Source organism: Vicugna pacos, chromosome 4 (assembly GCF_048564905.1).
Source record: "Vicugna pacos chromosome 4, VicPac4, whole genome shotgun sequence".
Classification (NCBI taxonomy): domain Eukaryota; kingdom Metazoa; phylum Chordata; class Mammalia; order Artiodactyla; family Camelidae; genus Vicugna; species Vicugna pacos.
In genome coordinates, this window is record NC_132990.1 from 61,563,386 (window position 1) to 61,589,382 (window position 25,997).

At 54.3% G+C, this 25,997-nt stretch overlaps 1 protein-coding gene across 11 annotated transcripts in view; it reads left to right on the plus strand.

Annotated features, from left to right (window-relative positions):
• The window catches only part of RGS3 (regulator of G protein signaling 3), a 134,905-nt gene extending 109,472 nt beyond the window's left edge, over nucleotides 1-25,433 (plus strand). For 10 of the 11 annotated variants that reach the window (XM_015245339.3, XM_072959959.1, XM_072959957.1 and 7 more), the window contains 6 exons: nucleotides 10,244-11,212; nucleotides 18,882-18,946; nucleotides 22,471-22,572; nucleotides 22,952-23,013; nucleotides 23,608-23,774; nucleotides 24,470-25,433. In XM_015245339.3, coding sequence (XP_015100825.2) covers nucleotides 10,244-11,212; nucleotides 18,882-18,946; nucleotides 22,471-22,572; nucleotides 22,952-23,013; nucleotides 23,608-23,774; nucleotides 24,470-24,655 — 1,551 coding nt within the window. In that variant the 3' untranslated portion in view covers nucleotides 24,656-25,433. Of the gene's footprint in view, nucleotides 1-10,243; nucleotides 11,213-18,881; nucleotides 18,947-21,958; nucleotides 22,373-22,470; nucleotides 22,573-22,951; nucleotides 23,014-23,607; nucleotides 23,775-24,469 lie in introns of those variants that run through there. The other variant, XM_006211363.3, reaches the window with a different exon arrangement.
• Nucleotides 25,434-25,997: the final 564 nt, after the last annotated feature.

Below are 25,997 nucleotides of genomic sequence, written 5' to 3' on the forward strand. Positions count from 1 at the left end.
TTCTCACTGTAAGTCAGTATCACCTTTGTAGAAATCAAGGGGCAGTACCTGCGTGGGTGAGCTGAATTTTGAAAGATGAGTAGGAGTTCGCCAGGTGGACAGAGGAGGGGGGAGTGTTCTAGGGAGGAAGTACAGTGAGCACAGGGTTAGAGGTGCCTGAGAGGAGAGTGTGTTTGGGGAACTAGTTCAGCCCAGCTGGAGGGAAGAGAGGAGAGATGGTATGGTGGAGAGGTTGGTTGGCAGGGACAGAACTCAGAGGGCAAGGAGCTGGGAATATCCCAGAGGGATGGAGGGGTTTTAAGCAGGAAGAGAATATAGTCAGGTTTGTGTGAGGGAGATGAGAGACTGTCCCATGACAGGAGGATGAGGAGCAGGCTGTAAACCCAGACCCAGCCTTGACATCACCCCTCCACAGAGACAGAGCGTGTCTGCTTCAGGAAGGCAGTGGTGGAAGAAGCAGTGTGCCTGGGGCCTTGGAGGGCAACCTCTGGCTGCAGGTTTGTGGCTGAGTCCGACAGCCAGGTGTACATTCTGGTGTCCTCGCGTGGAAAAGCCACCCCCAACCCCCACCCCCAGCCCCCACCCAGTGCCCCCAGCACTGCAGAGCCTGAAGGAGAAATATTTTAGGAACTAGAGCAGATGGACAAATCTGGGGATGGATCTCTGGAAAGGGGGTGCTTGCTGCTTCTCCTGCCCTTGATGCATCCACAAGGATCATGGCCACACCTTGAGCCCTGAGAACAGGCCCTCGCAGGCTGGCTGAGATTCAGAGCTGGGCAGACCCCCTCTGGGAGAGTGTGGCCTAGAGAGGGGAGTCACTTGGCCCAGGGCCACACAGCGAGCTACACTGGCCCAGCGTAGGAAAAGCTGAGCGCAGGCTCGGCTACTCCCTGAGCCTCTACTTTGGTGGGGGCCTCAGTTTCCTCCCCTGAAATGTACAGACAATAGTGTCCCCATCTTAGGGCTATGGTCAGAATGTCATGTGCTGTCTCCTGGTATGGAATGCTGGGGAGGAGGTGATGGTCCCAGGAGAAAGAAGTATGATAACAGGAACTGCAAAAGTTTCTTGAGTACCTACTGTGTGCCGGGCCCCTCCATCTAGGGGGTCTCTCCACAATGCCATGGTGTAAGGACTTGCTACTTCTGTCACAGTTTTACAGATAAGAAAATTGAGCCTTGAAGAGGTTTAGCAGCCTGTCCATGGGCACCGGGCTAGGAGGTGGCAGGGCCAGGCTTTGAACGTGGATTTGTCTGTCTTCAGACCCTAGTTCTTCACCAGCAGTAGGCTTCCCTCCACCACCCCTGGCTCTGAAAGTGCTCTCCGTTCAACAAGCTGTTGCTTGGCATGAAGCCTGGGATTTGGGGCTTGCTCTCCAGTGCCCGCTGTGAGGGAAAGCCGAGCAGTCAAGAGGAGGGTACGGCCGTGGGCCCCAGGTCCTGCCTTCTGCCCTGTAGCAGCCCTGCGAGGGAGGCGTCACTGACGCAGCCACACGGTTAGGAAGTGGGATCCAACCCAGGCGAGCTGATTCCAGATCCTGGTCTCATGACCACAGTGCTCTTTGTGCCCTTCCCCGGGGTCCTAGCTTGGCAGAGCTCTTTTGTGTGATCTAGCGTAGAACGTCACAGAGAAGCTGCATGCTTTGACTCTCCCCGCCCATGAAGGGGTCCCTGGAAGGGGCGGTTGGGGGGGGTCACCAGGTGTATGTAGTTCTGTACCAGTGCCCCCCTGCCGACCAGGCGGGTCCGGTACCTGCCCTCAGTCTCCACTAACTTGGGGTAAGAGCAGGGACCCTGCATGTGGTATTGCTCACTGCTGCCCAGCACAGTGCCTGGCCCAGGTGGGAGCTTGGTAAGGTCTTCTGAAGACAGATTGGGAAGGAAGAAAGGCAGTGATGGGGGCAGGAAAGAAGACCATGGGGCAGTAGAAAGAGCAGGGCTTTTGAGCCAGGCAGACCATGGTTTCCAGGCTGACTCCTCTACTTACTCAGTTTTGGATCTTGTATAAGTTACTTAACTTCTCTGAGTCCCAGTTTCTTTCTTTGCAAAATGGGGCCAATGAAATTGACCTCATGGGGTTGCCGGACGTGGGAGAGAGTATATGTAAAGCAACACAGCACCAGGGTCCAGTTCACGGTTTCTCGCTTCCCCCTCCACCCATCTTTTTCATTGTTTTCTGTTGCCACCGTCTCTAACTTCACCTTCCCTATCTCTACAGCACCAAGTAAACACTACTTTCAGGCTAAAGTCCGAATTCCTTAACATAGCCATGCTTCTGCTCCACGAAACCAGCTGCCCTTCCTCAGATAATCCGTGCTGTCTCTGGCTTTGGCCTGGAAACCTTCTCCCATCCATTTTCCCACCTCCTCCATGAGCCATCCCAGTCTTTCCTGCTGCCTCTGTGCTTCCATGGGCCCCTGGGCTGGTTATGGGTGGGTGGGAGGTTGACATGAGCCCCTTACCCAGTTCTCTCACTCACAGACCCAGCGCCTCCAGGGAGAGGAACCTTGTCTTGTCACTGTTTGGCTCTGGTGCCCCGCACAGGCCCTGGCACATGGCTGGGGCTCTGTAGGTGTTTGCTGAGTAACCCTGGGGGGTGGGGGTGGGGGTGGGGGTGCGATGAGTAAGCCAGGGACACAGTCCTGATGGGCCAAAGCAGGGCCTGCCCAGGGCCAAGAGAGCAGGACAGGCCGGGCATTGGCAGGAGTGCAGGGAGCCCTCTAGCCAAGGTGTCCCAGGGAGCATTTAACTGGGCTCCAAGGGATGGGCAGGAAGTAAACTTGAGGAGGTCGAGATAATAGGGAAATGAGACAGCGCATGTGCACACATGGATCATGGAGAGAAAGAGGGTGCCAGGTGGGAAGGGAGTGGTGGTGGAGTTCACAGGTGAACTGGTTGCTGAGCAGAGAGCCTGGGGTGGGGCAGGAGAGGCCCATGGGGCCGCACTCACCTTCTGACGGAGGCATCAGTCACCACAGGGACAGGAAGAGACTGGGAAACTTCTGCTCTCAACTCGCCTGACTTTCACATGAGAAGAAGGCTGGAGGTGTAGGCTGTGGGACTGGGGCAGAGACTGTGAGCCCAGTCCCCCATGCACATGGATGCACTGGTGTCTGACACCTGAGAGGAGAAGGGCTTGGCGAGGTGGTGATGGGGGGCTCAGTACCAGAAACCCAGACCTTGGGAGCTGCTTCCCTGCCCAGTGAGAAGCTGGGCATCCAGGAGGGTGGTGGGGCATCCCAGCAGGTTCCAAAGGCCAGGCCTGAGGGCGTGTTCTTCTGGCTTAGCCAGGTGATGGTGCCAAGAGTAGGGGAGGTTTCTAAGAGGGGTCTCCTCTCTTGTCACTCCTGGGTTCTTCCCTGCATGTTGGCTTTGTCCTGAGAGGCTCTGGATGGGGTGAGCTACTTCTCCTTTGTGCCTCAGTATTGCTTTCAGTACAATGGGTATGCTCCCCGCTGCGGTGTGTTGTCTTCCTAGACAGATCTATGAGTTGTTGTGGGATCCTTTAGGGATAGAAAATTTTCAGTCTGCAGTCAAATTCCCCACCCTTCCTCTTTCTCCTCCTGTAGTTGGGCCTCTGTTTACAGGGAGGATGAACCTATATATGGATTTATAGGGTCCATCTTGGGCCGGGGCTGCTGAGCTCCTGCCTACTTCTGCATGGGCTCTGTAACAGAGGGAGCGCCGTGTGTTAGAACTGGTCCCACACTAAGTTCTGGTCTGGATACTAGTCCTGATTCGGTTGTGTGATCTTGGGCATATTGCCTCCCTTCTCTGGGCTGCAGTCACCTTGTCTGTTAACTGAGGCTGCTCCCCAGAATTTTCTTGGGAAGTCAAATAAAAGTCAAAATGCCTGGGCCCTACTCTTGGGGACTCTTTACCAGCAGGTCTGGAATTGGGCCCAGGTACGGATATTTTTTAAATGTTCCGCAGGTGATTCTAAAGTATATCTCTCTGTTGGAAACTGATAGTCTGGATCAGTACTTTGCAAACTTTAATATGCAAATTAATCACCTGGGATGTTGGTAAAATGTGGATTCTGATCCACAGTATGTGTGGATTGAGGCCTGAGATTCTGTACTTCATACGAGCTCCCAGGTATTGCTGCTGCTGCTGCTGCTTCTGGTTCATGAGCCACACTTTGAATAAGAGTCTGGATGGTCTGTGACATTCATTGGATTGCCCATTCATTCATTCATTCATCATCAACACTTCAGATGGGGAGTGGTGAGAGGTGAGGCTAAGGGGAGAGACAAAACCCAGAGTCTTACAGAGCTACAGAATTTGGGCTTTATCTGGAGGGCAATGGGGCGCCACATCAAAGGTTTTAAGCAGAGGAGTGACAGGGTCAGACCTGCATTGAGAGGACTCCTCTGGCGTGGCCCAGAGAATGACCCAAGGGGTCTGGGCTACTGCTGGGAGGTCAGCATCAATCCGAATGGGAGATGACTGGGTCTGGAGGCAGGTGGTGGTAAGTGGAGATGGAGAAACTGCAAAGATTCTTTTTTTTTTATTTTTAATCAACTTTATTTTTCAGAGTAGTTTTAGGAATTGAGAGGAAAGTACAGAGAGTTTCCAATATTTACTGTCCCTGCACACACATAGACTCCCCCAGTGGAAAGATTCTTAAGATTTTACAAGACATTCAGGAGGATTTGGTGATTGGCCATCGGGGTGGTAGTGAAGAGAGAATGATACCCAGGTCTCTGGTTTGGGCAGCTGGTGGTGACATCATTGATACAGAGACTCTGAGAGGAGGAGTAGCTCAGGGGAAGGTCATGGCCTTTTAGTCTGGGGGCACATTGAGTTGGGGGCACTGGTGGGATACTGGGAAGGAGAGCTCCACCTCGGTGCCTGGGCTCCAGCCACACGGGTGTCCTCTCTGCCCCCCAGTGTGCCCGCCTTCCTGGCTTGGGGCTTTGCCTATGCTGTGCGCTCCCGTGTTAGCCCACCCCTGCCCGCTGAGCAGATTCAGTCTCAGTGTCCTTCCACAGGGTGGCCTTTCCCACACTTCCGTCTATTCTCTCACAAGACCTTATAGTTTTCCTTCACACTGTGAATCACAGTTTTTTCCAAACTGTTTCTGTGAGTGATGGCTTGGTTCATGTCAGTCCTTCCCCTACATCCGTGAGCTCCACGAGGATGGGGGTCATGTCTTTCTTATCCCCTGTTGTATCCACCGAGCCTGGAGCATTCTGAGAAAGGACAGGTCTGGGCTTGCAGTGTGGACTGGGTGTTGGTCCCAGCTAGATGGTGCAGGTGGTGATCGTTGTCTGGAGACTGGATGGGTGCACGAGGGAGCAAGTGGGGCTGAGAAGAGGGAGGTGGCCTGAACAGATTCCGATCAGCAGGCCACAGGCTGAGTGGCCCACGACAGGGTAAAGGGCGCCATCGGCTCGACAGGAGGGAAATGTCAAAGCCAGGCCGTGCTGCAGTGGTCGTGGCTGCTGTTGATGGAGTGCTTGTGTACAGCACAGTGCCGAGCTCTGGATGTAATCAGCTCAGTCACTCCTCCTCCATCACTGCCAGGAGCTATTATTAATCCTCTTTTAAGGCTAAGGAAACTGACGCCCAGATTGGCTACCCTTGAGGTCACCCAGCCAGAGAGTGTGAAGTGGGGATGAGTATCCAGCACTCTCGCCACCAGCTGCTGCCTCCATAATCCTGGGCTCTGCCAAACCTATCATGGGGGAGCGGGGAGGCAGGAGAAGGGGAGGACAGCCTGGAGGGCCCCAAGCTAGTGGCAGAGGCAGGGGGTGGCTCCAGTCCCTGGGTGCCAAGAAGCCAGGCCCGAGGAGCTGGACCGAGGCTGGGCTGGGGTTCCTGGAAGCCAGCTTGAGCCAGGGACTTAGAGGCATGCCAGTCTTGAAGGAGCAACCCCATCTCCAAAGTCAAGCCTGGAGGTCAAATCACTGGGTGGGGATTCTAGTAGCCTTTCCCTTTCTCCACCAACTTTCCATTTCACAGAGAACTTTCCTGTCCTTTCTCAGACTTGGTCCCCGGAAGTGATAGTCTGAGACCACACACGTCGCAAATGAAGGAGTGAGGATTCCAGCCTAGGTCTTCTGGCTTTATGTCCAGGGCTGTTTCTGTAAAATCCTGCATAAGGGCCACCCTGAGATGGAGGCAAGCCCAAGTTCACAACCCCTCACCCCACTTCAGCCCAGTGCAGGAAGTGGTTTTTGAGGGCCTGTGCGGAGCCCGGCATCTGCGGTGGATGTGATGAGTCATCTCAGAGTGAGAGCTGCAGGTTGACTCTGGGGTCAGCCGACCTGGCTGCTCGTTTAGTAGCTGTGTGACATTGGGCAAGTCACTTTCAGCAGCTGCCAACACCCTCAATCCCAGTAGCAGGTGGGGGTCTAGGGCCCAGGGAACACAGCCGGTGTGAGCAGGCCACTGGGTGTCACACCTGCCATCCTTCCCTAGCCTGTTCTGAGCCCTGGATTGGACTGGGGAGAGGATTTGATTAGGTCCTAAACAGCGGCTCCATTTAGAGGGCCTGGTTCATTTCCTGTGTGCTTCTAGCCGGTGAGACATGCGTAGAATTAACCCTGATCCAGCCAAGCCAAAGAAGTGATAGATGAGAGAGATACGTGCTCCGCAGAAGGCAGGCAGCTGCCTTGAGCGCTCCAGGCCCCGGACTAGCAGGCTGGTCTCTGGGGCACCTTGGCTGGATTCTTGTCACCCCAACTTGTAACAGCTGCCTAACTGGGTGTCCCCAGCCTGCACTTCCTCCATCAGAGCACTCACCACACTCCTTGACACCAGTTGTCCAGCCTCTGTTCTTCTGCTCAACTGAGGGCAGGAATTGTGTATGACTTGTCCTCTGCCTGTCCCCACCGCCACCCCCGGGGCCTAACTCAGTGCCTGGGGAATGAATGAGTGGATGTACACATGCGTGTATGTCCCCGGCCTCCCCCACCGCAACTCCTGCCCACACTGCCCAGAGTAGTTTCACGTAGTAGCGAGGCTCTGCCATGTGTCATTCCTTTGCCCACAGGACAGACCCACACCCGGCATCCATTCTGTAACACGGCTCACATCTTTATCTCCCCTCCTGTCCTAATGCTCTTACTTGCCGCCCTCTCCACCCAGATGTCTGAGGTTTCTGGTTCTGGAGGCCCCCTCTCCCCACAAGGTACTTCATACCCCAGCCTCCCCAGGAACACAGGCCAGACTCTCACACAAGCCCTGTCCAGGAGCACAGGACAGAGCTCTGGTCCTTGTTTGCGAGCATCTGCCCTGTGTGGGACGGGCCCAGGTGAGGGGCCTCCGGCAGTACACACAGCCTGCTCCCCTCCCCTAGACCCCAAAGTCCCAAACTCTAGAGTGTGAGGGTTCAAGGAAGTGGGGAGACACCCTTGGCCAGGAGACATGAGTTCTAATACTGAATCAGCCTCCATCTGATTTCTTAGGTAATTCCTTTAGCCTCTGGGACCCCAGTTTCTCTATCTCTAAGATAAGACTAGGCTAATGATAGCTACCACCACTTTATCGAATGCTCCTCTGGGGCCGGGGCCCGGTGAATAGCACTGACATAGTCCTGTGATATCAGAGCTCTGTTCCAGCTAAGGAAACGGGGCTCCGAGAAGTTGGGAGGCCTGGCCATATTGTTGCACAGCTGGGAAGTGACACCGCTGGGATCAAAACCAAAGTTGGACTCAGGCATCTAAGCAGGAACCGCTGGGCGCTCTGAGAGCACTCAGTCCTGGGTGGTTTCTCGGCTTCTCGGGGTGGGGTGGGGGGGTGGCCCTCGGGGGACAGAGGCACTTCCTCTCCTGGCTTTGTTTGGTTTGGCCATGGTTTAGGGCGGGATTGGCAGAGGCAGGCTGACTTGTATTTCTGGTTTGGGGTCTATTGCTGTGCTTTCCCGAGGGGTGAGCAGGCTCCAGCTGCCGTCACTGCTGATACAGGCCTGGCCCCCCCCCACCAAGGAAGGAGGAAATTTGACCTGTTCCCCTCTCAGGGCCCAGTGCCAGGCCCCTGGGGCACCAATTATTGCAGTTCTTCCATATTGGGGGGGTAGGTCTGGCCGAGGGGGAGGGAGAGTGTGGGGCACCAGGGAGCTGGCTGCCGAAGTTTGTTTTTCTTAGTGAAGAAGGCTCCCTGGGGAGTGGGGGATGGGCAGGGGACCAGGCTGCTCTGGGGACTGAGATCGAAGTAGGCTTGGGAAGAAGGAGGCGGAGGCCGGCTCGAACCCCAACTTAGCCCTGGGTGTGCGGGTGCCTTTGGGCAAGTCCCTAGGTCACTATCCAGGCTGGGTCCTCTGTCCTTCTGTTAGTTCAGTGGAGGGTCTCTCTGACGCCCTGGGAACAAACTAAGGTTTCCAGATAAGATTCCTGGATTGGGGCGCCTGGCATCACAATTGCCAACTTTGATTCTGGGAGTTTGACAGTTTGCTTCTAGGGCTCCAGGGGAGAGATGAGCCACTGTTTGAGATTTGTGACCATTGTTTTAATCACCATGACCACCATCAGCATCATCATCCCATTTCGGAGCTTTGTACTTTCTCTAGTCTACTCTTCTGCTGTGTCGCTTGGGGACATTAGTTATCCCATTTAATGGGTGGAGGCCCTGAGGCCCAGAGGGTTTAGTAATTGGCTCTACCTGGCCCTGCTGTGTGATTCTGGGCTGGCCTGTGCTTGTCTCTGGGCCTCCGCCTCCCCATCAGAGCAGTGGAGATTTGGGCTTTGCTAAAGTTCCCAGGTCTGAGGCCATGAGGTCTGAGGGGTGCCTGCTGGCAGACTTCCCAGGGCAGGAAGTCCGCAGGGTGCCTGGGTACCTGTCTTTGGCTGTCTGGGCACCAGACCAGGGCCAGATCATCCTAGAGTCCTCAGAGGCTTCCCCTGCCTACTCAGCACCCCTCTCTCCCGGGGTGGGGGTGGGGTGGGGAGGGGCTTTCACTTTCCTCCTCCTAGGCAGCAGCTCTGACCCATACTGTGCTTTCACATCCGCTCTGGTGCTCCGAGACACCACTGACACTCTGACATGTGTCTGCGTCATCCTGCAGCTGCCCTAAGCTATAGCTGGGCCTCTTATTCCCAGATGGGAAGCCTCGCTGGCCCAGGGCTGAAAAGAGTTCCCAGCTGCAGGCATAGCCTTTCAGTCTCTGGCAGCTATGCAGAGTGGAGTGGAGAAGTCACTGCTCTTTGGGCTCAGCTTTCTCATCTGCCAAATGGACATAAGTGGTCTTTACAGTAAGAGCCCTTAACCTACTTTCTGAGGTATTTACCCCGGAAATTTTCCGTGTGTGTGTGTGTATTTACACGCACATATGCATTCCCACAGACCTGTACAGACCCCAGGAATGTGTGGCATTTTTCTCTTTCATTAGTTCTGGGTAGGTATGGCCTCTTCATGGTCAAAACCTGGACTCTGAGTAGTTCTAGGTCCAGCATTCCAAGTCCTTGATTGTGACGAGGGGCCCAACCTAGCCCAGACCTGACCTGCTTGCCTGTGTGGCTGTGGCACTGGGACACCCCTGACTTTCTCTGTGCCCCAGTCTTCCTGTGAAATACCTGCTCAGACTAGGGCACTATTTTTCCCTTTGCAAACGAAATCTGTAGGAACCCAGCAAAAACTCTGAGGGTTTGGAGAGTCGTATGTGAGGCAGGAAGTGCGTTCTTTTTTGTGTGTGGAACTCCTGGTGTTCCTCCAGTCACAGTTTAAAAATCACTGTGTGGGTGATCCCTCCGTGAGTTTCCATGTATTTGTGACATCTGTCTAGTCCAGGTGTGGGCAATATTTTGAAGTTCTGGTTTTATTCCAGTTTATTAGTTTCAAAAAGATCTGGCTTGAGGCTTGGTTTGGTTCTGGTCCATGAAGGCAAAGGCTGTCTGGCTCCTCATTTATTCACAGAGACGACTTACTCACAGAGGGGCCATGGCACTTCCCTTAGAGGGCCATTGAGAAGATCCCGTAAGAGGGGTTTAATCTGCCATGGTCGCTGGCATACAATAGGGCCAGGTAATGATAACCTCTCCCTCTTCTCCCTTAAATGACCAACCCTATTTTTGATGAAACAGAAGTTTCAAGCAAGGAAATAAGGTGGGAACGCATATACGGCTCAGCCACAGGAACTGTCAGGTTTCCCCCTGGCACGTCGGTTTTCACACTTTGCAGGGGGTGTAGGGTGCAGGGTGTGGGGTTGGGGCCACTGCTTGATTTTGTTTCAGTCTCTGTGACATTGGTTTGTATGCAGCAGCCTCCTCTTGTCAACCTTTCTCACTATCTCTTTATTTTGCAGATGTTTGAATCAGAGGCAGATGAGAAGAGGGAGATGCCCTTGGAGGAAGGGAAGGGGCTGGGTGCCAAGGATGCCCCACCTGGCAAGGACCCCTCTCCTGACCAGGAGCCTCCTCCAGGACAAGCCCTTCCACCCAAAGAGGACTCCTCTTCTGACCAGGAACCTTCTGCTGGCCCAGAGTCATTGCCTAGCAAAGACTCACCTTCCTGCAAGGAACCCCCTCCGGGCCAGGATCCCTCACCAAGCAAGGACTCCCCACCATGCCAGGAATCCCCTTCAGCCTCAGTCCTTTCTCCATGCCAGGACCTCCCTGCTAAGCAAGAACCCCCTCCTAGCCAAGACCCTCTACTCAGCAAAGACCTCCCTGCCAGCCAGGACCCCCCTGTCCAGGACCTTCCGCCCTGTCAAGATCTGCCCCCTAGCCAGGCCACCCTGGTAGCTGAGGTCGTTGCTGGGGAGACCACGAGCTCTGGGGACCCACCAGCAGTCACAGGGGACCCGCCTGTGGCCTCCAGGCCAAACTTTGTGATCCCCGAGGTCCGGCTGGACAGCGCCTACAGCCAGAAGACAGGGGCAGATGGGGGCAGCTCGGGTGATGAGGAGGATGCAGAAGAAGCCGAGGAGGGGGATGAGGGCGAAGAGGACGAGGATGAGGACACAAGTGACGACAACTACGGAGAGCGCAGTGAGGCCAAGCGCAGCAGCATGATCGAGACGGGCCAGGGCGCGGAGGGCGGCCTCTCGCTGCACGTGCAGAACTCGCTGCGGCGCCGGACGCACAGCGAGGGGAGCCTGCTGCAGGAGGCCCGCGGGCCCTGCTTCGCCTCCGACACCACCTTGCACTGCTCGGATGGAGAGGGCACTGCGTCTACCTGGGCCATGCCTTCGCCCCGCACCCTCAAGAAGGAACTGGGCCGCAATGGTGGCTCCATGCACCACCTTTCCCTCTTCTTCACAGGACACAGGAAGGTAAGAAGGCTGAGGGCAGGGAGGGAGTGGGCACCTGACTAATGGGGAGGAGGCAGGGTGGGTCCAGGAGCCGCAGGGAATGAACCTTCACTTTGTCCCACCTCTGCTCTTCTCTCAGCCTTCCAATGAGCCTTCTACCCATTTGACAGAGAATAAAACTGAGGCCTGCAGGGACCAAGAAGAACAGAACCTGGACTTAAACCCATGACTTTATGACTCCAGATATTCTTGCAGTTCCATTGTACTTGGGGAACCCACAGAAAATAGAGCAGGTGTATTTGGATCTAAAAAAGATCCAACATACTAGCCAGAGAAATAGTTACAAGTGATACTCAGTCCAGGCCTAGCCGGACTAGAAGTCTGTCAGCTGACAACCATGACAACACATATTTCCTCTGCCAACATTGTGCTAAGCAATTGACATGAACTCGTTAAGGCTCACAACAGCCCTATGAAGTAAATAGTATTGTTGCCCCTACAGATGAGGAAACTGAGGCACTGAGAGGGTATCTCACTCACACTGGGTGGCACAATTTATAAATGTCTGAACCAGAATTAGAATGTGGCTCCAGGGCTGGAGCTCCTAACCACCATGCTGTTTTCCTCTTGCAAATATTTATAAATAGATGAATAAGTGTTTATTGATTTCCTGCTGTGTGCCAGGCCCTGTGCTCTCTGCCACAGCAGGGGCTGCAGAAATGTGTGAGGCTGATCTCAGCCTGTGAGGAATGTGTTTTCTGAGTGGGCCGGGAAGGTGGCCTAATAGTCAAAACATTGCATTGTGGCCTTGAAGCTCATTAGCCAGCTTGAGTCTGTGCTCTGTCCCTTACTTACTGTGTGGCCTTGGGTGAGTCACTCAGCTCTTCTGAGCCTTAGTATCATCTCTGAAAAGCAGAGATTAATAGCACTCACATCCCAGGGTGGTGGAGGGTGAACCCAAAGAACCTGGTGCCTGATGGCATTAGTGCAAGTGTCAGGCGAATGCTGTTGTGGTGTTGACAGCCGGCGCGGTACAAGGTGTTGTCATGACAACTCCTGAGAGGCTAGGCGGGCCAGGGTAGACAGTGACCACGGAGGGCAGCTGACCCTCAGAGACCTGCAAGTTCAGGGAGGAGAGACCCTAAGGCCCAAGGCCACCAGGGAAGGCTTCTGGCAAAAGATGCCCCTCAGCTTGGCCTCAAAGGTTGAGCAGGTTTAGAACAAACAGCGAGGATAAGGTAGGCATTCTATGAAAGAACATGACCTGGACAAAACTGTCTGTAGAAGCCAGTTTAGTTAGAACAGGGGATTTCTAAAGTGCAGGGATGGTAGACACATGGCATTCATGCTGCCATTCCTGCCTCCAAACTCATGGCAGACATGACTAGTGGATTTCAGCACGCTTCCCCACCAAGTTGGGGCGTGGCCTCAGGAGCCTTCTTAGCTTCTCAGCCACTGGAAATAAGGCCAATTGGCACATGGGAAGACACCTTCTGCTGAAAGGTGGCTGGGCTAGAAGGGGAAGCTGGGGCCTTCCAGAAAAGGGCCTTAAACTTTGTGCCCAGGAATTGGAACTAAGTCCCAGAGGAATTGGGACTGACTCTGTCTCTTCATTTGTAAGCACTTTGATGTGCTTCGAAATCACCAGGAGGAGGTTATTAATATAAAGATTTCTAAGTCCCTGACCCCAGACTCTGGAATCAGATTTTCTGGAATCAGAATTTCTAGGAGATGATGCCCAGACCTTGCATGTTAAACAAGCCTCTCAAGGAATGAGATGTTCCCTATGGTTTGAGTATCACCATCGTAGGCCACTTCTTGAGGCAGCTTCAATAGGAAAAAGAGCAAAACTCTGTCCTACTGAGGTGAGGCCTCAGGTCAGGCCTGGCCACTCTCCTCTGGAGGACAGCTGAGGTCCAAGGGCTCACCACCTAGCTTGGACCTCCTAATTTCAATGCCCCCATCAGATCCTTCCCAGTTCTGCCCCTTTCCCCCCTTGCTCCAATACAATTTTTTTTTTGGTAGGAGAAGTAATTAGGTTTATTTATGTATTTATTTATTTTAATGGAGGTATTGGGAATTGAACCCAGGACCTCGTGCATGCTGAGCACGTGCTCTACCACAGAACTATATCTTCCCCTCAATACAAATATTTATATACAGAGAAATTCACACATGTTCATATGTACATTTCTAGTTCCCCAAATCAGTTGATCTCAGCTCCTATTTTGAGGCAGATTCTTCTGCCTGGCAGTCCAGCAGGCCTGGGCCAGCTGTCTCCTGTCTTGGCTTCCACCTTTCGACACCCATGATTCCCGGTGTCCTCCCCTCCCCACCCTCTTTTGGCCCATCACTTCCTTTCTTGGACTTGAGTGACTAAGCTGGCATGGACCTCAGAGCCTGCCACCAACCTCGTGGTGGCTACTTTTCCTGTAGCTTCTGCTTACCTGGCCTCGAGTCCCTCATCATCATTCATATCTTGCTTCCTCCAGGCAACTGGCTTCAATAAGAAACTAACCCTTGTCAGAGGGAAGTGAGGTCTAGGCTGGACAGGTACCCTGGTCTCACTCCATCCCTCACTGGCAGTGGGCCTTGGGCAAGTCCCTGCCCTTCTCTGAGCCTCAGTTTCCTCATCAGTAAAATGGGTATGGTAATAGTACCTCCTTTGTAGGGTTGCTGGGGAGATTAAAGAGCCAGACTCGGGTAAAGTGTTCAGGACAGTGCCTGTCATGCAGCGCCTGGCAGGTGCTCCATAAATGGGAATCGTGTTGACGGTGGTGGTGATGAGGAGGAGGGTTGCAGTAGCGGGAGCAATAGCAGTCATCCCAACAGCCACAAGGTGCCTCCAGCCCCTTTTCTGGCCTTCACGACACTGCTGCAAGCTGGGACCAGCTGTACTCATCTTACAGAGGGGAGCCTGAGGCCTGGGGAGAAGTTTCTGTCCCAGGTCACACAGTGGGTAATGATGGAGCTAGACAGTGGCCTCACCCTGTCCAGTCCTCTCTAGCACTTCCCCAGGCTCTGCACACCTCTTGCGGGTGAGAGGCAGGGGATAGGGGGCGGGCAGCTGGGGGAGGCAGCTGGCTTTGCTGTGACTTCCATCTTCCTGGCTTGGGCCTGGTTTCCCGGGAGGGTCCACTGATGCCAACAGACCACGGTTTCCCGACAGGACCAGGCAAGAGGTGAAGAGGAGAGGGGTGAAGTCTTCAGGCTGTGTAGTCAGACAGACTGGGTTCAAGTCTCAGCTTGAGACCATTCTTCCTGGTCCTGAGACCTTGGCCAAGTTACATTTTCCTCTGAACTTCAGTTTTCTCTTATGAAATGGGAGTGCTAAATCTTCATGGAGTTGTCCCAGGGATTCAAGAAGACAGTAGTATGTTGATAGCTTTGTGTCCATGGTTGTGATCCTGTGATGGCATGAGACCCAGGGAGGCCAGACAGAGCTGGTGTGGCCTTGGGCTGGTCATTGTGCTGCTGTGTGGCTAAGCTGAGGCTGTCCAGAGTGCATTCTGCCTATCACAGGGTGACAGTGCTTGTGTTACCCCTTCCCTCCTTTGTCATCCTGCCCTCTTGTATGCTGAGTGATCTCTACTGTGTATAGGAGTGTCTGAACCAGACAGACCTGAGAGATGGTCTGTTTGGCCACAGTCCTCTTATGGATGGGCTGTCTGAGGTCTAGAGAGGAGAAGGTCCCCCAGGACCCTCCCAAGGGTTATCCCCTGGACCTGGCTCCTTGTGCTGGGTTGAATTGTCTCACAGTGCCCTCTGCTGCCAGACCCCCGCCTTGCCAGCTTATCCCTGGAGGTCCCACAGGGCAGAGCCACAGGCCTAGGTCCACCCTTTTCCTGGGAGCCAGAGAAGCTCCAAGGGTATCTGCGTCTGGGCCCAGGATACTGCCATTGAATTCCACCCCAGCCCAAGATCTCAGGTCCTCCTTTAACAGTGAAGAGACAGAGGCTGTAGCCCCTCCCTGGCCATGCTTCCTTCTCCCCTCCTGCGGGTACTGGTGTGGGCAGAGGCCGTCGGGCTGAGGATGCCAGCCCTTCCCCACTAAGCTTCCCACCGAGGCCAGAGGTCAGACAGGCGGGCCCCTAAGTTCCCTTCTAGCTCCAGGATGTGATAACACCTTCCAGCCTCCTATTTTAAAAAAAAATTTAAAGGAGAATTATTTCCTACATCTAAACAAGTAGGTATAGAGTGTTTAGCCCCAGTGTTTCCACAAGGTTCCATGGGGTCTAGTGGATGGTCTGAGTCAGAGAGAGCAGCCAGGCATGGCCCGGTGGCCCCAGAAGTCAGGTCAGGATGGGTGGGGGAAACCAGGGAGGCCCTGCTCATAGGAGAGCCCTCAGTCGTGGGTGGGCTGTGGAGCCAGACCTGGAATTCTCTGCCATGGGCCAGCTTGGAGGGCTCAGGCAAGTTACTGAACTGCTCTGGGCCTCAGTTTCCCCGGCTATAAACTGGGGGAAGTGACAGCAAATAGCTCTTAGAACCGTTGAGAAGATAAAATTAGGTGAACTATGATACAGTACCTCAGCACAATGCCTGGCACGTAGTAAGTAACGACCAGCCTGGCTGACAGGTATTGGGCACCTCCAGGACAGGCACTGTGCGGAGCGCTTCACGTGTGTTGATTAATCCTCCTAACAGCCCTGTGCGATAGGTCCGCTGATTGTCCTCATCTTACAAGGAAAGTAACCGAGGCACAGAGAGGGCCTGTAACTTGGCTGAGGTCAGTTAGCTGGTACGTGACTGAGCTAGGATTTAAATCCAGGCAGTTGAGAAACTAACTCTTAACTGTGACTATTATTATGGTTATATTTATAATACAAATTATAATTATAATTCCAAGAGGTGGTGAGCTCCCAGTCCCTAGAGGTGGTGGGGTAGGGGCTGGGCGGGCCCCAGGGATTTCTGTCTGGAGTGAAGGGAGGGCTGGGTGGCCTGGGTTCGCCTCCATTCACCTTTCAGGCTGGAGGGCCCCATAGCGGAGCACGGCAGTGGGGTGCAGGTGGGAAGCAGAGCCCCTTTACGTGCTGGCTCTGGGCAGCCCTCACTGTAGCTCCTAGAGAGAGGAGACGTGGGAGCCAGTCTGGGGCTGGAAACCAGAACCCTGACTTTCTGTCTCAATTTCTTTTCTTTCCTTGCTGTCTGGGTGTCACTGGCCGCTTTGGGGGCCGACTTCCAAGGCCAGAGCTCCCCGGCCCCTCGGTCAGGCTGATTGGTGTGGGCCAGTCCCTGGAGAAGATCACCCCCTCCCCAGCAGTGGAAGGAAGAGCCCATTTCCCAGCAGTGCAGAGACTAGGGGTGGCGGGCTGGGCGGGAGTGGTCCCCAGGCCCATTGTGTGGGGCCGATAAAGTGCGGAAGCTGAGGTTAGAATGGGAGGAAGCCCAGTGCTTGCGGCCCTTTCCCACGGGTGGGGGCTTCAGGCACTGCCCAGCCAGGCCAGCACGACTGCGGCCTGTGTGTGTCACGGGGTGACAGCGATAGTGTTCTCTGGGCAGTGAACGCTGGCGGCCCCTGGTCACTGAGGACGCCCTGTGTGCCAAATTGGGCCTGGGGGGCCCAGACTTTCTCCTGGTGAATCTCCTAACAGCGGGTGGGTGGTGGTCACGCCTCTGCTGGAGCTAAAGAAGCCAAAGCTGAGAGGCTCAGAAACATCTCCAAAGCTGGTGGAGGCAGGATCTCTGCCCAGGCCTGACTGCAGACTGGAGATCCAGGATCCCACACCATAGATGGGCGTGTGCCTGTGTGTGCACGTACACACACGTGTTTACAACCTTGGTGGGGCAGCGTTCTCAGGAAGGAGGCGGCATTTCCTCCGAGTCTTTCATTGGAAACATTCAAAATGTGCCCTGTGCTTGTATTTGAGTAGCAGCATCCTCTGGTGGAGAAACACAGGCCTTGAATTCAGACAACCTAGATTCCAGCTGCCACCTAAATGCTGGGTACCCTTGGGCAGGTGACTTAACTTCTCTGAGCCTCTGTTTACTTTATGGACTTACTCTGAAGATTAATGAGATAGTAGCTGGATGACTCCCATTCCAAGGTCTGGCCTATAGGAAGAGCTTCATGAGTGAAGCTATAATTCATCCATCCATCCATCCATCCGTCCATCCATGGGTGGGTGCAAAACTGAGGCTAGTAGCTCCCCCTGCTGGCTCTATCTGGATTAAGGCCACTTTTCTTTCCAGAATTGAGAACAGTATTTTAAGGTTTATCCCACCATTTTTATTTTACAAATGAGGAAATTGAGGCTCAGGGTGGTAGCTCCTGAGGGTCAGAGCTGAGATTCACACCTTATGAGCTTCCATCTTGTCTTGGGACGTAGTGTCCAAGCCCAGCCTACCCTTAGCTCTAGCTCCTCCAGCATCTCAGAGCATTTCCTGTGCTCCCGCTCCAGAATGGCACTGTGGGGGCCCTGGTTTCCCCTGGAGGAGGATGGATGCGCACAGACAGGTCAAGGGAAACAGAGCGTGGCCCCAGTAGAGATGGTGGGAGTCTGGAGTGGTCTGGAGGAAAGGAGTGGCAGACTGGGGGGACGTAGAGACTGGGCAGGAAAGGAGGGGGTATTCCAAGAAGGGGGCACAGCACTCGCAAAGGCAGGGAGGTGGGGGTGCAGGGTGGAGTCTGTAGGCTGCAGTGGAGCCCTAAGGAATAAAGCTGTAGGCCTTGGATCAAGCAGCGAGGTGTTCAAGACACATCTTTCCCAACCTGCTTCCCCTCTTTCTTGATTCATTCACTTAAGGATTTCTTGAACTCCTAATGTGTACCAGGCCTAGTGAAGGTGACCTAGACAGAGGTGAAGGCAGACAGAGGCCTTGCTCTTGGGAACTCAAAGTCCAGTAGAGGAGACAGATGGAACAAGCATGTTGGGTGTAGTGGGTGCCTCAAAGTGGGCAAAGAGGGGACAACTTTTGTCCAGGGGTCAGGGAGGGCTTCCCAGGTGTGGAGGCATTTAAGCAGCTTACCTGAGGTCTAGGTCTTTCCTGAAGCTGGGTCCTAGGAGGTAAGACAAGTGGGAGGGTCACAAAAGCATCCATGGAAGAAATAGCACGTGCAAAGGCCTGATGTGATGGGGTCAGGGCCGTGAAGCTATTCCTTTCGGTTGGAGGGCAGTTCAAAGAGGTTGCTGGAGCAGAGGTCAGGCTGGAAAGATAACTGAAGGTGTTGTAACTGATGTTGAAATAGAGCTAGCTGCCCAGATCCTACGACGGTAGACCCTGTACGTCATGTTATGGAATTTGGACGTTATCCCAAGCACACAAGGGAGCCACAGAAAGCTTTAAGGCAAAAGAGGTGCTCTCAGGCCTGTGTAATAATTCACTTAACACACTGCTGACCAATATCAGGTCTTTTTAAAACCTCAGAGTCCTGAATTGGTTAGTCATTATGATCTCAGTTTTGAAATTAAGCAGTAGAGGCTCAAAGAGGGGCAGCGATTGGCTAAGTCACACAGCAGGACCTTGGCTGAAGCCCTGCTCTCTGGCCTGCCCTACTGCCATTACTGCTGTGTCCGTGGCTTCCCCCGCCAGCCGCAGGGCAGGCTGATCTCAGTAGTGGGGTCTCCCTCCCTCCTCTGTTCTTTAAGGGATAGGAACATGGGGGTGGGCAGGGCAGGTTTGCAGGAGCTGTTGGATCCCTGAGCCTCTTGGATACCCAGACTGCAACGTGTCTGTCTTTTCTCTGCAGATGAGCGGGCCTGACACAGTTGGGGACGATGACGAAGCCTCTCGGAAGAGAAAGAGCAAAAACTTGTACGTTGGAAAGATCCATGGTCCTCACCCTAATGATTGGGGAGCTCCCTGCACCCCTCTTCTTCCTCCACCCTTTGGCTTATTTTCCTTCCAGGAGTAGAGGTGGGGAGAAGGGGCTGCCCCCAGTCCTGCCCCAGACAGATGCCCATGAACAATGGGATCTGGGAACTTAGTGGTGGCCCCAGAGTGAGGTCACCAGGATCCTGAGCACCCAGCACTGCCCTTAGTGTCCATGCAGAGTGAGGCAAGGTGCTGATTTAGTATCTGGAAGCCACAGGGAGCCAAGCAGAAGCAACCAACCAGCCAGGTTGCCCTGGCCCTGAGCAGCCTCTAAGCCAAGCAGTGGCCGAGTGACCACAACAAGTGTTTTTCTCCCTCTGAGAAAGGGTTGAACAGACAGATCACGGAGTTCCCCTTTCTCCTCTTGAGCTCTGGAATGCTAACAGTCTTCAGCATTGCCAGGAGGGGGCGCTGCGAGCTCAGACCTTTCTGGCTCCGCTCAGGGTCATTTACACTTCAGTTTGGAGGTTGGTTAGGGGTGCCCATTAACAGGGTGTGAGGGGGTTCTCCTCAGGTCTCCCTGGACCTGGGTCTTGGAGACTGCGGGCAGAGACAGGGAGGAGGCAGTGGGGCACATGGTGGCTGCAGAGGGAAACCCCCTCCCTTTCAGGTCCTGCAGTGCCCAACTGGGCCTGGGGGAGAACAGGAGCTCTTCCCAGATGCCTCCTGGAACCTTCTTCCCTGACCTTGACCTTGGCTGGGGTCCACTTGGCTAGAAACTCCTTCTCCCCAGCTTCCCCTGCCCTCTCCAGTTTCCTGCAGCAGCAGCTGTGGCTTCTCTCACCCTGCAGCCAAGAACACACTTTCTAGGGAAGGTGAAACACGCAAACAAGAACAATTCTTTGCACCAACCATCCGGTCCAGGCAGCACCAGAGCTGCTATGAGTGGCGCTCCCAAGGATGGAGCAGTGAGGACAGCGGAGGACGGGCATCCAGGGTGCTGGAGCTGCCCTGGGCCACCAACTCTAGCCTTCTTTCAAAGTGGGTGCTGCCTTTTGAATGCTCGAAGCTCACATTCTTAAGAGCTTAGTCAAGGACTCTTAGAATCTGGGATAGTAATAAAAATTATCTTTATTGTGCTAGGCAGGCGTCTATATGCATGGCTATATTATCTAATTTAACCTTTACAGAAATTATTATTTTACATTTCTTTTTTTCTTACTTACCCTACTTTATAAATGAATAAACTGAGGCAGAAAGATGTTAAGTTATTTGTCCATACTTTATAGCATGTAAGTGGTAGAGTTGAGAGCTGAAACCTGGCATGCTAGCTCTAAAATATATATATATATATATATATATATATATACACACACACACATATAAATAGACATACATATATACAATTTTTTTCAGAGCCTGTTACTTTTAAGTTCGGTGCAAAGCGCTCTGAAGGAGGTACACAACACCCCTGCTAAACAGCCTTTGAGCCCCCAGTGACAGGAGTCCATTTCCCAGAGGCCATTCATTCCATCTTTTCATGGCTCTGATTGGAGGAACTAGCTTCCTCTTGTGGGTCCCTGTTCTGTTCTCTGGGGACTCATGGGGCCCCTCTGACTTCTGTCATTTTTTCTGGAGTTGCCTATATGGCAGTCAGGGACTTCCAAGGACTCCTGCAGCTGTGCGACCGCCCAGCTGTGCATCTGGGAGGAGGCGGTTGGCTAGGCAGGAGTTTCAGCCTCCTCCAGCCTCAGAGATACACAGTGGTCTCTGAGCCAGCAAGGGACCCAGGTGGATGGAGGCAGCCTGCAGGTTGGACCTCAGACCAGCCCCTCCCCCTCGCCTGGGCCTCTGCGTCCTCACCTGGCCAGGGAGCGGGGGCAGGAGCAGTGGCTCCGAGACAGAGCACTGTGCGCAGGAAGCCCTGCTTGCTCATTCCTAGCCACCCTAGGGCTCTCTGAGGATCTCCGTCCTCACTCAGATGGCTGCCAGTCCCTGGACTCCTTGGCTTTATCTTGTTGGCTTGGAATCTCTTAGATCAAGGTCCCCATCCCTAATCAGCTGCCCCAGACCCTCAGGACACCAGTGGAAAGGCCTGAGTGCTTTTGCCCCGCACTGTGCTAAAGCTTTATGTGCATATTCTCCTTGCCTGGAAACAGTCCCAGCAGATGGTAGATACTATTAGCATCCCTGTTTAACAGATGAGAAAACGTCAGAGAGGTTAGGCAGGCAGTTGGTGACTGCTGGAGCTGGGATCTGAACCCGTGACTATCTTACTGCAGACTGTCATCTCATAACCTCCACCCATACCACCTTCCTTAATTACACAGGGTGTCCTGTAGGTCTTAAGTGCCCTTAGAAGCTTGAATAACTTCAGAAGTATGCTGCAAACTTATAAAATACATTTGAAAGTTGAGTTATTTAAATTTCTTTCACACTTATTTAGCTTTGTGGTTTTGGTGACATTTTTAATTTTGCACATTTAATTTTTGGTTCAGTCAGCGTCTTTCATCTTTAAATCAGATAAGAGATCAAAATTAAAACAAAAAATTTATTATTCAAAAATCATAAGACTGTGCGGGAAAAAACTTAATTCATTTCAAATGATGTTTTTGAAAGTTTATAGGACTCATACTTTTGAAATTATTCAAGCTTAAAACTACTGAGACTTTGTCAGACATCCCGCCGATTCATGGATGGATGTATCCAAAGCCAATGACTGAGGCTGAGTGGTCTGCTGGCAGGAACTGTTCTCTGGGAGTTGCTCAGCGTAGGGGTCTAGGGACAAGGGGAGGGGGACACAAACATGAGCCTGAGACACTTAACCCCCTTCTTGCCGGCAGCTTGCCCAGTGCTGAAATCTGCCTGGGGGTGTGGCAAGGCTAAAAATGGTTTTTGGCTAAAAATAGCCAGTCCTGCCACCCTGGTGGGCAGAGCCTCCCCTCCCTCCCTCCTTCCCTCCCAGCAATTTGCTGACTTGTTTTCTCCTCCTTCCCAGGGTGCTGCCATGGTAACAGGGAGGCCAGTCACAAATAATGGGTCTGGCTTCCTGCCTGGGCGGGCCCCAGAGGCTGCTCCTTACAGACACATGCCCCTTTCACGGGCTCCCTCTCAGGGTTGGCCAGGAGAGAGATATATTTTTTCCCTGCTCCCGTCCTGGTCCCTCCCATTTCCTGGCTCCTCCTGTCTGAGTCCCAGCCCGGCCTGTGCTTCAGAGTCCAGTCATCCGGCTGGGATCGCAGGGTGCGCTAGGCTGCAGCCTGTACCGTTGCTGCCTGCTGCCCAGGACACGGGGTTGGGGACAGGAGCCCGGGAGTGCTCTCAGCAGGCCATCCCAGGCTCCAAGGTGGGGGGCCCTACAGAGATGCTCCGAGGCATGTACCTCACGCGCAACGGGAACCTCCAGAGGCGGCACACCATGAAGGAGTAGGTGCCCCTCGCCCCAGCCCTCGCCCTCCCCAACCTGAATGTGCTGCGGCGAGTGTGCCAGACTGACCGACCCCCTTCTCTGCTTCTGCCCCCAGAGCCAAGGACATGAAGAACAAGCTAGGTATCTTCAGGCGGCGGAACGAATCCCCTGGGGCCCAGCCAGCGGGCAAGGCAGACAAAGTGATGAAGTCATTCAAGTAGGTCCTCCCTGGCACCCTTGGGCCTCCTCAGGCACTCACTGGTTCCCGGGGGAGCAGGGCTGGCGGTGGGGTTCGGAGAGAATGCTGTTGGCTTGATCCAGCTCTGGGGTGATGGGGGCTCTTGTGGAGGGGGCCTGGTTCCTGGATCAGCAACCCTCATGGGGAGCCTCGGCCGTGGGAAGGATGGTTAGGGAGGGGCAGAGGTGGGGGTAGAAGTGATGCCGGCCCTGAGAAAGAGGGTGGGCTTCCTCCTGGGCTCAGCTGCTTCCGGGGCCAAGGGCAGCTTACAGAGCTCACACAGCACCAGGGGCAGCTTCTGGCCGCACTTCCCCAAGCCTCCCGGTGCCCTCACTGTGCCGCTTGCCTCGCCCCTCAGGCCCACCTCAGAGGAGGCACTCAAGTGGGGCGAGTCCTTGGAGAAGCTGCTGCTCCACAAATGTAAGTGGGGGCCGGCGGGCCTGTCCCCTCCCTGGGTGCTCTCTCCCCTCTCCTTCCCCCTCCTCCCAGGCCTGGTCCTGGAGAGGTCGCCTTTCCCTCTTTCCTGGGCTCACTTAGGTGTCCCTACTTTTGGGAAAGGCCGAGGCCCTTGGTCTGGCCTTGGAGCTGGCTTCTGCCAGCCCTTCCCTGTCCAAGGGAGCTGGCACTGCCTGCCAGAGGCCGCTGGGACCTGTGTGCTCAGACCCATATTCCCAGAATAACAATAAACACTTCTATGTACTGAGGGCTTACACTGCGTTCTCATGGGCAGGAACCCATCTGATCCTCGCAAGGTTCCAGGAGATGAGGCTGATTATCCCCATTTGACAGATGAGGAAACTGAGGCACAGATGAGGAGAGACCTGGCCAAGGCCCACAAAGAGGCAATGGCAGGGATGGGACAATACCCCAGGGTTCTTGGCTCTCAGAAACTGGTCTGCTTGCTAAGGCCCCATCATCTACATCTGAAAGGCCCCAGGAGGGTAAGCTAGGGGGCCTGAGGGTAGGAGACGCTGGTTTGGCCTCTCACCCAAGCGTCTGGACTTCTTCTCACAGATGGGTTAGCGGTATTCCAGGCTTTTCTTCGCACCGAGTTTAGTGAAGAGAACCTGGAATTCTGGCTGGCATGCGAGGACTTCAAGAAGGTCAAGTCACAGTCCAAGATGGCATCCAAGGCCAAGAAAATCTTCGCTGAGTACATTGCGATCCAGGCCTGCAAGGAGGTAAGGCCTTGGGCTGGGTCCCTGGGCCTCCGTCCCTGTGCTCAGTGGTCTCTCAGTGATTGGGGTACCTGGAAGTTTCAAGGAGGAGCTCAGGAAGGGGAGAGGCCAGAGTGACTCTTAGGGACCATGTGTTCAGAGCAAAAAGGAAGCAGGCTTGGGACCCAGGAAGAACAGAATCCTGATTGGTAAAAATGGTCACTGAGTGCTGCTGGATGCTAGGCATATGCCCTCCATGACAACCTGTAAAACAGGTTTTAATATTATCTTCATTTTAAAAATGAGGAGACAGTCTCAGAGCATAGCGTCTATTGAGTGCTTCCTGTGTGTTAGACATACCTATTTCATAAGGATGATCTTGCTTAATTTTCACAAGTCTCTGAGGAGCGTGCTATTACTCTAGCCTATGGATAAGACAGCTGAGGCTCAGAGCACTCAAGTGATTTGCTTAAGGTCACTCACCTAGATGTGGCACTGCTGGGATTTGAACTCGGGTCGCCTGTCCCTAGAGGTTTTCAGGCCCTACAGTAGGTGACTGAGCCAGGGCTTGATTCCGCTAACCTGTAGGCCTCTGAACCCCAGCGGCAGAGCAGAGGGGCTTGGAGGTGAGAAGCTGGATAGGTCCTGTCCTGGCCCCCGGGCCCCCAGGGGCAGCTTCTGGCAGGCAGCCCTGACCATGTCACCCACTGGCTGCACAGGTCAACCTGGACTCGTACACCCGGGAGCACACCAAGGACAACATGCAGAGCGTCACGCGGGGCTGCTTTGATCTGGCACAGAAGCGCATCTTTGGGCTCATGGAGAAGGACTCGTACCCGCGCTTCCTCCGCTCTGACCTCTACCTGGACCTCATTAACCAGAAGAAGATGAGTCCCCCGCTTTAGGGGCCTTGGGGCGAGAGCTCAGCATTCACACCAGGCGGGCTGGGCCCCTCCCCACCTGCCTCCCTACCCCTGCGACAGAGGGGGCAAGCAAGTCCCCGGAGGCTGCGTCCGGACAGACAGACGGACATTTGGATGAGAGGCCTGGACCAAGAGAGGCCCATGCCACTGGAGGAGTAGAGGGACTGGCCCCACTGGGTCCCCACTGCCCTGGTACGAGGGGGCTTGCGGGCCCTGGCAGGTCAGGGGCCCTGGCAGAGCCAGATCCGGGGCTGCTGCTCCCTGCTGCAGAGACCTCGCAACGACCAAGTTCCTTAAGAACCGGCTGATGGGGCGGGGGTCCCAGGTCTGGGCCCTGGGGCTCTCCGGGGGGCTGCCGGGGCTCGCAGCTCAGATCCCCGCCTTGAGTTTTATTTATTTAAACAGTAGCTGGATGCTTGGCGCATCGTCCTGTAATAGGAAACCTTTGCCTCATCAGTTTTCCTAATTTACAAGTGCAATATTTTAACCAACGCCTTGTGAAAAGCCACCTTGCAGAGAAGGTGGACACTATTTTGCAGTTTCAGGGGATTCGCTGGTCCCGAGCCTCAGTGGCAGGCAGCTGGTCCTGCTGGACTGACGAGGCCCGGCGGGGCGCGGTCTGTAGCCTGACCTCGTGCCCAAACCCAGCACCCCTGAGTTCGGGGTCCCTCGGGGGCTCCAGGAAAGCATGGCATCCTCAGACCACACAGCGGCCGAGTTCTGGAGCAAATAAAAGGCCTGTGTTATTTTTTGTTCTTGACCATTTCTGGGTGTTCCTGGTTTTGAGGCTTCCCAGGGTGTCTGGGCTGGGCCATTTGGTAGGTGGGCTGTCAGTCCAGCTTCTGCCATCACCTGCCTCCGTCCCGGCGCTGCATACTTGATACGCCGGTGCTGCTCTCTGACCATCTCTTCCTCCGTGCCAGGCGCTCTGCCCAGCTCATTTCACTCACCATCTCATCTTCTCCGCAAGCCTCATCATTTCACAGATGAGGTGAGTGAGGCCAGGCAGGTAAGGTGACTTGTCCAAGGTCACACATCCAGCAAATGGCAGAGACAGGGTTCAGTCAAAGCCCACCCGGCTGCAAAGCCCGCACCCTGGATCACCATCCTCTACCAGCTGCTGGATGGCGTCCTCGCTTGGCTGCTAACTGGCTATGTGACCTTCAGCAAGTTCCTTCACTTCTCTGTCCTGTCACACCCTGAGGGTCTAGTGGAACTTTCAGGAGGCACGGGGATGATTGGCAGAGGTAGATGGGGCCAGAATCTCAGGCAGGGTGGCAGTTGCAGACGGACAGACTCATGGAGGCCCTTAGGACAGAAAGAA